Source organism: Lepidochelys kempii, chromosome 3, assembly GCF_965140265.1.
Source record: "Lepidochelys kempii isolate rLepKem1 chromosome 3, rLepKem1.hap2, whole genome shotgun sequence".
In the NCBI taxonomy this organism is placed as follows: domain Eukaryota; kingdom Metazoa; phylum Chordata; order Testudines; family Cheloniidae; genus Lepidochelys; species Lepidochelys kempii.
The window spans coordinates 26,069,680-26,082,631 of NC_133258.1; the positions used below are offsets into that span (position 1 = coordinate 26,069,680).

Sequence of the window (12,952 nt, forward strand, 5' to 3'; positions counted from 1 at the left end):
CTGCCAGTATAAAATAAAAAAATAGCCGCAGTCCACTGTTCTGCGCAATTCAGTTATCATTAAACCCCACTTACAGAACACTGAAGTCATGGGGGGAGAAGGGGGATCTGACAGATATTTAAATGGTATAACCTCTTATAGTGAGCACCTACTTGAAAAACCCACAGCCCTTCTACTGCTATATCAAAAACTACCCCCTTAATTTAATTAACACTAATTTATAACAAGTCAAATTATATAATGATTATTACACGCAACTGCAGCCAGCTTGGCCTAGGCCCTTATGACCCCTGTGAGGGAAGAAAGCTCGCCATCCTCAACCCCACGGCGAGGGGCAGCAATTTCCTACAGGCTGCGGTTACTGACACCGACTTTCATTGTTTTTCTTACCTCCTCATCACAAGCTGTTACCCCCGTAAGAACCCAAGCCCTCCTCGGCCTGTGACCTACAGCAGCCCCTCGGACTAAGCGTGGCGAGGAAAGCGGGCTGCCCGAGGCCCCTGCGCGACGGGCCTGAGCCAGGGCAGATCCTGCCTGCCCGGGGACGCCTACGCCCGGCTGCCTTGGGGACCATGTAACGACAGACCGGGCATTACAAGGGAGTCTGCTGCTCCCCATCGGAGCCTCCGGGCTGGGCCCTTGGCTCCAGCTCGCCCACGGTGAGCCCGCCTCTCCACTCCCCGAGCAGCAGCTCCTGCCGCACCCGCTGCCTGCGCAACCGCCGGCCGCCCGGTGCCCCATACCAGAGAAAGCCGCCATCTCGGCGCCACGCAGACTCCTGCCTTTGCGGGCGGCTGCCCAGAGCGCGAAGAGCCGGTCCCCACGCCTTATCCCTCCGGGCTGCTCCGCGGCCAGACCGCACCGGTTCCGGCTGCGGAAATCACCCGGCCTGCGCTGAGTCCGACCTGAGCCCCGACACGAGCCGAACCGAGTGTCTGTCCTGAACCGTGACCTGGGACTCCAGCCATGGCCCAAACCCCGAGCCCGCTCCCTGAGCGAGCCAGTGGCTTGAGTTGTAACCCGGATCGCTGGCTACCGACCAACTCCGAAGCGGAGTTCCTGGTCTGGATCCTCACCCTGTACCCTGTCCTGTCTGACCCCGAGCCGACCTGCCCTGACTGACTCCAATCCCTCTAATCCCCGGACATGCCCCAACTGACCCCCCGACCAGTCCCGACTGACCACGAACCCTGCACCGAATCCGAACCCAAACGGAGACTAACCAAACCGTGACCATTACGTGAATTTTAAATCGGCTGGTAAACCTGAGACCATAAACCAAACAGAGCCCAAGTTCTGAACCCTCATTCAGACTCAGTGTTGCCCACACCAAGAGTTCAAAACTGAAGAGTCAGGCTCCCAAATCTGAAATTATTAATTTGGAAAAATGATTCTTTTTGCCACAATTTCAGGGTAGCTGCACTCTGTGCTCCAAGAAGGGCACTCGCTCTAGACCTAATGTACTCATAACTAAGGGGGAAACCCAGCTGTGAGTTTTGAAAGACTAAAACCTACCAGAGCCCTAGGTTGGAGTTGGGGGTGACTACTAGTAACCTTTATAGCATACATGTAGATAGATTTTATTATTGTTTTACTATGTTTTCTCCGTAAAATTTTTATCTTAAGAATAAATGTGCTTGCTTAGAAGAATCTGTGTGGTAACTGATAACTACAGACCATAGGTCTCATCAAGAAAGTGAAGTGCAATCACTTGCCTTTTTAGGCAGTCTGTTTTGCAGCGGTTATCACAGTGTACAGCAAGCATCTGCACTGCCTTAAAATCCCTGTTAGGAGGGAGCAAGACACCAGTCTCTGCCCAAGAGAGATGATGACTTGGAAGCCTAGAGTGAGTGTCCTTCTTGAAGTTGAACTTACACATGTACAAAAAAACTGCATTCAAAAATAAAACTATGTAAAACTGTAGAGCCTACAAGTCCACTCAGTCCTATGTGTTCAGCCAACCACTCAGACAGTGCTGAAAATTTTTCGCTCAGGGGAGTGAAAAAACACCCCCCTGAGCACAGCAAGTTTCAGGGCTGTAAAACGCCAGTGTAGACAGTGCACCAGCGCTGGTAGCTGCACTCCCAGAGCTGGTAGCTACGCCCCTCCTGGAGATGGTTTTTTTAGAGCGCTGGGAGAGCTCTCTCACAGATAAGCCCTTAGATCCAAGATAAGCCCTTAGATCCAAAACCAGAATGAAGGCTGGGCAGATCAGCCATTTCTTTATACAGCTCAGGCATTTGATCTTGGTCTTCTGTAACAGCTAATCAGCAGACAGTCACTCATACCTCAGGGCATAGCTTCTAAAGGCTGGGTTTTGGGGTAACTGGAGTTGGGGAATTTGCATTGTCCTCTCCCTAGGGATTCCCTAGGAAATCCACTTAACACTTATTGTCCTGGGATTGCCAACTTTCTAATCTCACAAACCCCAACACCTAATCTCACAAACCCCAACACCCTAGCCCTGCCCCTTCTCCGAGGCCCCGCCCCCACTCACTACATTCCCCCTCCCTCGGTGGCTTGCTCTTGCTCACCCTCACTCACTTTCCATGGCCTGGGGCGGGGGGTTGGGGTGCAGGAGAGGGTGAGGACTCTAAATGGGGGTGCAGGTTCTCATGTGCAAGAGGGGGCTCTGGTTTTGCGGGGCTCAGGGTTGGGTTACAGGAGACGATACGGGCTCTGGGGTGGAGCCAGGGATGAGGGGTTTGGGGTGCAGGAGGCGGCTCCGGGTTTGTGGGGGCTCAGAGCTGGGGCAAGGGTTCGGGCTTGGGTTTGGGGCACAGCCTTACCTGGGGTGCCTCCCAGTCAGTGGTGCAGTGGGGCTAAGGCAGGCTGCCTGCCTGTCCTGGCTCTGTGCTGCACCCTGGAAGTGGCCAGCAGGCCCAGCTCCTAGGTGGCAAGGGAAGGAGGCTCTGCGGCACGTGCTGCTCTCGCCTGCAGGCACCGTCCTCCCCCCCCCGCCCCCCAGCTCCCATTGGCCGGAAAGCAGCCAATGGGAGTGTGGAGCTGGTACTCGGGCAGTGCATGGAGTCTTGTGTGCCCCCCGCCTAGGAGCCAGACTGGCTGGCTGCTTCAAGGGTGCAGTGCGGTGCCCCAGGACAGGTAGGGGACTAGTTTGCCTTAGCCCTGCCACACTGCCGACCGGGATTTTAACGTCCTAGTCAGCGGTGCTGACAGAGTTGCCAGGGTCCCTTTTTGACTGGGTATTCTGGTCAAAAACTGGACACCGGGTCACCCTGCTTGTCTGGCACATTTTTAATATAGTCTTTTGAAGTCCCAGGTCTCACATCTGTCACATCTCCCCCCTGGAGGGGTTACATACAATCGCAGCCCAAAATAATACATAAACCGTACATACTATAATATGGTCTTCCAAAGATATTGGAGGAAGTTGTATTATCTGTCACACTTTTTATTTGCCCTTTGTTTTTTATCCGTTAGGATACATTCATATCAAATTTTCAGTTTTTTTTCCATAACCATGAGGGCTAGAATCATACCTTTATCACTCAAATTAAAGATGAGATTCTCACATAAGCACACAATTCTGGGAGCTGGGGTTTTAAGAAAAAATACCAAATATAACAAAAATTGCAATAAAATGTAGAGAATTAGTAATACTGCTCATCTAACCCAAATCTGAAATTGAACTCTTTACCTGAACCTAAACCCAAACTATCTGTTTACAATGAGTATTTTGTCTTTACATTATACAGTTATTATTATTATACTTATGAGCAGAGGCTGAGGGAACTGGGATTGTTTACTCTGCGGAAGAGAAGAATGAGGAGGGATTTGGTAGCTGCTTTCAACTACCTGAAAGAGGGTTCCAAAGAGGACGGATCTAGACTGTTCTCAGTGGTAGCAAATGACAGAATGAGGAGTAATGGTCTCAAGTTGCAGTGGGGGAGGTTTAGGTTGGATATTAGGAAAAACTTTTTCACTAGGAGGGTGGTGAAACACTGGAATGTGTTACCTAGGGAGGTGGTGGAATCTCCTTCCTTAGAATTTTTTAAGGTCAGGCTTGACAAAGCCCTGTCTGGGATGATTTAGTTGGGGATTGGTCCTGCTTTGAGCAGGGGGTTGGATTAGATGACCTCCTGAGGTCCCTTCCAACCCTGATATCTATGATTTTATGATTGTCACCTCTAGACAACTGGACTGGTGTAGTCTGGTTTCATAGTTATTTAATCTTTAATATAACAGCATGTTTGTTAGAAAGTATCTTTTTTTACACATATGGAATTCTAACTTGTTTTTAGTAACATATTACTGAAGTCCTTATTCAATTTTTACACAAATGTATTCAGTTTCTAGTCAGCCATTATTCAAGCAAACTACAATTGACAAGAGTGAAAACCTCTGGATTTGGCACTGTATGTATAAGGACAGGTTTCAGAGTAACAGCCGTGTTAGTCTGTATTCGCAAAAAGAAAAGGAGTACTTGTGGCACCTTAGAGACTAACCAATTTATTAGAGCATAAGCTTTCGTGAGCTACAGCTCACTTCCTCAGATGCATATCGTGGAAACTGCAGCAGACTTTATATATACACAGAGAATATGAAACAATACCTCCTCCCACCCCACTGTCCTGCTGGTAATAGCTTATCTAAAGTGATCATCAGGTGGGCCATTTCCAGCACAAATCCAGGTTTTCTCACCCTCCACCCCCCCACAAATTCACTCTCCTGCTGGTGATAGCCCATCCAAAGTGACAACTCTTTACACAATGTGCATGACAATCAAGTTGGGCTATTTCCTGCACAAATCCAGGTTTTCTCACATCCCCCCCACCCCCATACACACACAAACTCACTCTCCTGCTGGTAATAGCTCATCCAAACTGACCACTCTTCAAGTTTAAATCCAAGTTAAACCAGAACATCTGGGGGGGGGGGGGTAGGAAAAAACAAGAGGAAACAGGCAGGAGAGTGAATTTGTGTGGGGGGGTGGAGGGTGAGAAAACCTGGATTTGTGCTGGAAATGGCCCACCTGATGATCACTTTAGATAAGCTATTACCAGCAGGACAGTGGGGTGGGAGGAGGTATTGTTTCATATTCTCTGTGTATATATAAAGTCTGCTGCAGTTTCCACGATATGCATCTGAGGAAGTGAGCTGTAGCTCACGAAAGCTTATGCTCTAATAAATTGGTTAGTCTCTAAGGTGCCACAAGTACTCCTTTTCTTTGTATGTATAAGATTAACCCCAGACTGGGAAGAAAACAAGTATAACTCCACTCCACCAGTTTACATTAGTGGTGAATTTAGCCCATTATAAGCTAGTTTATGGAAGAGAGAGCATGAGAGCAGAGCATCATGGTAATTCCCTACTGTTGTTAAAGTGTTGCACTTTAACTTCCATTGGGACTGTCCCCAGAGAGAGAAAGAAGGCACCTTGATTTAGATCTCATCTGAAGGACAGCATCTGTAACAATGCAGCATCTCCTACTACTGCATTGTAGCATGAATGGTGGCTATACTAATTCCTGTCATGGGAATTGAGTTCAGAGCCTTCTGTCCAAGTGTGTTACCATTTGGGGCATACTGACTATTACTGACTTATGCTGATGACATATGAGATGGGAAGTATTATATTAGAACTAATGCAATAAGTATTTTAGTACTTTAATGTATTTATATCATCATTGGTATTATTTTTGGTCCTTTTTGGGAGCTGTCTTTTAATAGTAACCAAGGGCTATGGTATATAGGTTTAATCTCAGTTTAATCTCTGTTATATTTTTGCAGTTATATTCAGATCAGTTCAATTTAATATAGTTTGTTTATATGATGATAACGATTTTCTGGTTTCTCTTATTTTGAACATGTACATTACAGTGGTTAGCTCATTTTTTATCTAATCTATCTTCTTCTTCATCATAGAATCATAGAATCATAGAATATCAGGGTTGGAAGGGACCTCAGGAGGTGATCTAGTCCAACCCCCTGCTCAAAGCAGGACCAATCCCCAATTAAATCATCCTAGCCAGGGCTTTGTCAAGCCTGACCTTAAAAACTTCTAAGGAAGGAGATTCTACCACCTCCCTAGGTAACGCATTCCAGTGTTTCACCACCCTCCTAGTGAAAAAGTTTTTTCCTAATATCCAACCTAAACCTCCCCCACTGCAACTTGAGACCATTACTCCTTGTCCTGTCCTCTTCTACCACTGAGAATAGTCTAGAACCATTCTCTTTGGAACCACCTCTCAGGTAGTTGAAAGCAGCTATCAAATCCCCCCTCATTCTTCTCTTCTGCAGACTAAACAATCCCAGTTCCCTCAGCCTCTCCTCATAAGTCATGTGTTCCTGACCCCTAATCATTTTTGTTGCCCTTCGCTGGACTCTCTCCAATTTATCCACATCCTTCTTGTAGTGTGGGGCCCAAAACTGGACACAGTACTCCAGATGAGGCCTCACTAATGTCAAATAGAGCGGGACGATCACGTCCCTCGATCTGCTCGCAGTGCCCCTACTTATACATCCCAAAATGCCATTGGCCTTCTTGGCAACAAGGGCACACTGCTGACTCATATCCAGCTTCTCGTCCACTGTCACCCCTAGGTCCTTTTCCGCAGAACTGCTGCCTAGCCATTCGGTCCCTAGTCTGTAGCGGTGCATTGGGTTCTTCCATCCTAAGTGCAGGACCCTGCACTTATCCTTATTGAACCTCATCAGATTTCTTTTGGCCCAATCCTCCAATTTGTCTAGGTCCCTCTGTATCCTAACCCTGCCCTCCAGCGTATCTACCACTCCTCCCAGTTTAGTATCATCCGCAAATTTGCTGAGAGTGCAATCCACACCATCCTCCAGATCATTTATGAAGATATTGAACAAAACCGGCCCCAGGACCGACCCCTGGGGCACTCCACTTGACACCGGCTGCCAACTAGACATAGAGCCATTTATCACTACCCATTGAACCCGACAATCTAGCCAACATTCTACCCACCTTATAGTACATTCATCCAGCCCATACTTCTTTAACTTGCTGACAAGAATACTGTGGGAGACCGTGTCAAAAGCTTTGCTAAAGTCAAGAAACAATACATCCACTGCTTTCCCTTCATCCACAGAACCAGTAATCTCATCATAAAAGGCGATTAGATTAGTCAGGCATGACCTTCCCTTGGTGAATCCATGCTGACTGTTCCTCATCACTTTCCTCTTGTGTAAGTGCTTCAGGATTGATTCTTTGAGGACCTGCTCCATGATTTTTCCGGGGACTGAGGTGAGGCTGACTGGCCTGTAGTTCCCAGGATCCTCCTTCTTCCCTTTTTTAAAAATTGGCACTACATTAGCCTTTTTCCAATCATCCAGGACTTCCCCCGTTCGCCACGAGTTTTCAAAGATAATGGCCAATGGCTCTGCAATCACAGCCGCCAATTCCTTCAGCACTCTCGGATGCAACTCGTCTGGCCCCATGGACTTGTGCACGTCCAGCTTTTCTAAATAGTCCCTAACCACCTCTTTCTCCACAGAGGGCTGGCCATCTATTCCCCATGTTGTGATGCCCAGCGCAGCAGTCTGGGAGCTGACCTTGTTCATGAAGACAGAGGGAAAAAAAGCATTGAGTACATTAGCTTTTTCCACATCCTCTGTCACTAGGTTGCCTCCCTCATTCAGTAAGGGGCCCACACTTTCCTTGGCTTTCTTCTTGTTGCCATCATACCTGAAGAAACCTTTCTTGTTACTCTTGACATCTCTCGCTAGCTGCAGCTCCAGGTGCGATTTGGCCCTCCTGATTTCATTCCTACATGCCCGAGCAATATTTTTATACTCTTCCCTGGTCATATGTCCAACCTTCCACTTCTTGTAAGCTTCTTTTTTATGTTTAAGATCCGCTAGGATTTCACCGTTAAGCCAAGCTGGTCGCCTGCCATATTTACTATTCTTTCGACACATCGGGATGGTTTGTCCCTGTAACCTCAACAGGGATTCCTTGAAATAGAGCCAGCTCTCCTGGACTCCTTTTCCCTTCATGTTAGTCCCCCAGGGTATCCTACCCATCCGTTCCCTGAGGGAGTCGAAGTCTGCTTTCCTGAAGTTTAGGGTCCGTATCCTGCTGCTTACCTTTCTTCCCTGTGTCGGGATCCTGAACTCACCCAACTCATGGTCACTGCCTCCCAGATTCCCATCCACTTTTGCTTCCCCCACTAATTTTTCCCAGTTTGTGAGCAACAGGTCAAGAAAAGCTCCCCCCCTAGTTGGCTCCTCTAGCACTTGCACCAGGAAATTGTCCCCTACGCTTTCCAAAAACTTCCTGGATTGTCTATGCACCGCTGTATTGCTCTCCCAGCAGATATCAGAAAAATTAAAGTCACCCATGAGAACCAGGGCGTGCGATCTAGTAGCTTCTGCGAGCTGCCGGAAGAAAGCCTCATCCACCGCATCCCCCTGGTCTGGTGGTCTATAGCAGACTCCCACCACTACATCACTCTTGTTGCTCACACTTCTAAACTTAATCCAGAGACACTCAGGCTTTTCTGCAGTTTCGTACCGGAGCTCTGAGCAATCATACTGCTCCCTTACATACAGTACTACTCCCCCACCTTTTCTGCCCTGCCTGTCCTTCCTGAACAGTTTCTAACCATCCATGACAGTACTCCAGTCATGTGAGTTATTCCACCACATCTCTATTATTCCAATCACGTCATAATTCCTTGACATCACCAGGACCTCCAGTTCTCCCTGCTTGTTTCCAAGGCTTTGTGCATTCGTATATAAGCACTTGAGATAACCTGCTGATTGCCCATCATTCTCAGTATGAGGCAGGAGCCCTTCCCGCACAGACATTCCTGCCTGTGCTTCCTCCCAGTATCTCGCTTTCCCACTTACCTCAGGGCTTTGGTCTCCTTCCCCCTCGTGAACCTAGTTTAAAGCCCTCCTCACTAGGTTAGCCAGCCTGCTCGCAAAGATGCTCTTCCCTCTCTTCGTAAAGTGGAGCCCATCTCTGCCCAGCACTCCTCCTTCATGGAACACCATCCCATGGTCAAAGAATCCAAAGCCTTCTCTCCGACACCACCTGCGTAGCCATTCATTGACTTCCACGATTCGACGGTCCCTACCCAGGCCTTTTCCTTCCACGGGGAGGATGGATGAGAACACCACTTGCGCCTCAAACTCCTTTATCCTTCTTCCCAGAGCCACGTAGTCCGCAGTGATCCGCTCAAGGTCATTCTTGGCAGTATCATTGGTGCCCACGTGGAGAAGCAGGAAGGGGTTCATCATCATGTTCTGCCTTGCTTTTGGGTAATAAATCATCATGTTCTGCCTTGCTTTTGGGTAATAAAATATGATACTAATGCAATTATTTTTAAAAAGATGCAGTGCCCATGTGAAGCCCTTGCAGAGCTCCTTGACAGATTGGAGCCTGTAGCTCTGAAGGAGAAATTTACTGTGAACTTCATATAGTTCCTGTAAACTGTGAACATTGGACTGATGCACTGCTGATGTTACCGTTTTACCTTGCTAAACATAATTCACCTAAAAAATATTCAGCAAAATAAACAATGATTAATCAGTAGTAATTTCTTCTCAAATGATACTATTTGCTTAATGTTTAACACAAGCTGTCTAACAGCATAGAGTGCTAGGTCTTATAATTTCAGTTTTGTCAGTATCTAAAACTAGACCACACAGCTAACTACAAATTAAAAAAAGGTTATTAAAATCATGCTAAAAATAGAAAATAAGTTTAGCAGTGAGGTGTGATCTGATTTTCTTTCTGTCCTAAGAAGTCTTCATTACTGAAAAATACTATACACACAATTTTTTTTAAATTACCGTTTAATTTATTAACTTATTTGTGTTTTGCTCCTAAACTAATGCTACCTGTCCCAATGATTTTGCGTTCTAGGGTGCTGATCCTGTAACATGACCATGGAGGTGGTAGACCTCTGTGCCTAAGCAAAGCAATGCTGATCCACTGGGGCCTGAGGCCAAGCTCCTGAAAGGTATTCAGACCCTTAACTTTAAGCATTATTTCAAATTCACAGGTTGGTTACTATTAAAAGACAGCTCCCTAGAGAAACCTTTAAGGACCTGGCCATGCTGGGACCTTTGGAAAGCATTTTGGCCCCATCTCTCTACAGAGCAAAAGGCTTTAGGATGAGCCCAGCTTGCTCTACGCAGACAGCAGCAGAGCGAAAAGGGTTAAACACCTCTCTCTTCCTCCCCCCGCCCGCTGGGAGGAGGTTTGTCCGCTGCCGGGCGCCGTAGTGGCTGCAGCTGCGATCCGGGTCCGGGCTGAGCATGGCCGCTACCTGGGGGAGCTGGGAGGAGGAGGTGGCCGCCGATGTCAGTGGGGAAGAGGAGGAGAACATCCTCTACGACCTGCTCATCAACACCGAGTGGCCGCCGGAGACCGAGGTGCAGGTCAGTCCTCCCCGCGCCGGCTGGGAATGACCGCAGGTGGGGGCGGGGGGAGGATGGCCACGTAGAGCCCTGCCGGGGGGAGGGAAAAGGGGCGTGTGAATGGCAGGGTCCCGTCCCGTCCCCCCCCCGTCCCCCGCGCATAGCGGGGCGTGGTGGGGGCTCTGGCTCACGTTGGGGCACCTTGCACGGATGAATCTTGCAGACACGCAGCAAAACCCTTCAGCCGGACAACATGAGCCCAAGACCTAACGTGAATCCTGAGTGAGGGGATTTCTTCTCTCCAAGCTACACGCTGCCGAGGCCACCCTTACATGCAGCGGATCATAAATCTATAACGAGCAGCCAGGGCAGGGACAAAACACCTGTAGCGTGCCCCTGAATGCTGCATTCAGTGAGAGGGAGAAGTGAGTCCTCTCCAGTTTGTCATCTCACTTTTGCAGGTTTGCTGTTTCAGTCACAGGTGCTGGAGCAATGTTTGGGTGCTGAAAGCAGTTGAATGCAACTGTAAACCCTGTATATAATGGAAATCACTTCAAGCCAGGGGATGCTGCTGCTAACCCCCCCCCCCCCCCAGCACTCCTAGTTCTAGCACGTATGGTTTTAGGGGTTTTTTTTTTTACATCTGTCCTTTTTATACCATTAACAAGTATTGATTAGGTTTTTACTTTTACAAAACATACAGAAGGTTGTTAGGGAGAAGTATTCATTGTGTAATTTACTTTGGGCCTGATCTCCAGAAACATTAAGTGCTCACAGACCAAAGGACTCAGAGGGAGCTGCCCTTATGAAAACCAGGCCCTCTGTCAAGTAAACAGTGTGTGATGCAAATGAAATGATTTCCTATTAAAGCTCTGGCTGGGCTTGATACATCTGCAATGTGAACTGGGTGGGGAGGTGTCATAAATATAAAAGGAAGGGTAAACCCCTTTAAAATCTTTGTGTCTCCCTTCCTCCTTTGTATTTCATTGCTTGCCCTGTTAAGTAATCTCTGGCTTTAACCTTTGGAGGTGCTGAGTGTCCTCATCTCTCACTGAAGTCACATTGGGGAAGGAAGAGGGGGTGTCATAAATATAAAGGGAAGGGTAAACCCCTTTAAAATCCCTCCTGGCCAGAGGAAAACTCCTCTCACCTGTAAAGGGTTAAGAAGCTAAAAGTAACCTCGCTGGCACCTGACCAAAATGATCAATGAGGAGACAAGATACTTTCAAAAGCTGGGAGGAGGGAGAGAAACAAAGGGTCTCTGTCTGTCTATATGCTGTTTTTGTCGGGGATAGACCAGGAATGGAGTCTTAGAACTTTTAGTAAGTAATCTAGCTAGGTATGTGTTAGATTATGATTTCTTTAAATGGCTGAGAAAAGAATTATGCTGAATAGAATAACTATTTCTGTCTGTGTATCTTTTTTGTAACTTAAGGTTTTGCCTCGAGGGATTCTCTGTTTTGAATCTAATTCCCCTGTAAGGTATCTACCATCCTGATTTTACAAAGGGGATTTCTTTACTTCTATTTACTCCTATTTCTATTAAAAGTCTTCTTGTAAGAAAACTGAATGCTTTTTCATTGTTCTCAGATCCAAGGGTTTGGGTCTGTGGTCACCTATGCAAATTGGTGAGGCTTTTTACCAAACCTTGTCCAGGAAGTGGGGTGCAAGGTTTTGGGAAGTATTTGTGGGGAAAGACATTTCCAAACAGCTCTTCCCCAGTAACCAGTATTTGTTTGGTGGTGGTAGCGGCCAATCCAAGGACAAAGGGTGGAATATTTTGTACCTTGGGGAAGTTTTGACCTAAGCTGGTAAAGATAAGCTAAGGAGGTTTTCATGCAGGTCCCCACATCTGTACCCTAGCGTTCAGAGTGGGGAAGGAACCTTGACAGGAGGGCATAAAATACTTTGTGTGTTTACAGAGCTTGTCATGAGTAGATATCACGGCACAATTTGGTTAAGCATTATTTCAAATTCACAGGTTGGAAAATTGTAATTTGTTGAAGTTCTGTTTGTTCTGCGTAGACCACTAGAGAAACCTTGGCCCTTTTCTGTGGTCAGCAAATAGCGGCTTGCCCTTGTATCCTTGGGGACAAATTTTCCATCTCTTCTTTTTCTGTTCTTTCCCTCACTTTGTGCTGTCAGTTGTCCATCCGTCTGTCTTCCATCACAGAGGTTGCATTTTGGCTCTGAAGTTATTCCTTGTATTTATTATGTTGTGCTTTCAAATCCTGTGTGTGTAAAATTATACATACACACACGTATAAAATCATGCCAATTTTTGTAATTCCTTTTCCCCCTGCTTAAAACTGACTATTTGTTGAAAATATTTTCAGCTCGACATAGATACAGTTCAAACACTTCGTGATTTACTGATACTTCATGGAAACGTTTTATTTGGGAAATAATTGAGCAAAGAGCATTCTTAGTATCCATGAATCGAGAAGCAGAAATTGGAACATTCCCATGAAAACTGTATTTTTATTTACTAAGTTCATTTGCACCTACTGCTTTTTTCAAGACATCTGTTAAATGAACAGTCACTGGAAATTGTGATATTGCCAATTAACGACTCAGAGGTCAGGTGGGAAATATGC

General features: G+C 46.8%; 2 protein-coding genes across 6 annotated transcripts in view; one reads left to right on the top strand and one right to left on the bottom strand.

Moving 5' to 3' along the window:
- Positions 1–852, bottom strand: part of DDX1 (DEAD-box helicase 1) — a 32,271-nt gene extending 31,419 nt beyond the window's left edge. Inside the window, exon 1 of one of the 2 annotated variants that reach the window (XM_073335978.1) lies at positions 744–852. In XM_073335978.1, coding sequence (XP_073192079.1) covers positions 744–759 — 16 coding nt within the window. In that variant the 5' untranslated portion in view covers positions 760–852. Of the gene's footprint in view, positions 1–390; positions 552–743 lie in introns of those variants that run through there. The other variant, XM_073335979.1, reaches the window with a different exon arrangement.
- A 9,367-nt stretch (positions 853–10,219) lies between these two features.
- NBAS (NBAS subunit of NRZ tethering complex) overlaps positions 10,220–12,952 on the top strand; it is a 406,507-nt gene continuing 403,774 nt past the window's right edge. For all 4 annotated transcript variants that reach the window (XR_012157919.1, XM_073335981.1, XM_073335983.1 and 1 more), the window contains exon 1: positions 10,220–10,376. Coding sequence is in view for 3 of the 4 variants with exons in the window: in XM_073335981.1 (XP_073192082.1) it covers positions 10,254–10,376 (123 nt within the window). In the remaining variant the exon portion in view is untranslated. The remainder of the gene's footprint in view (positions 10,377–12,952) is intronic.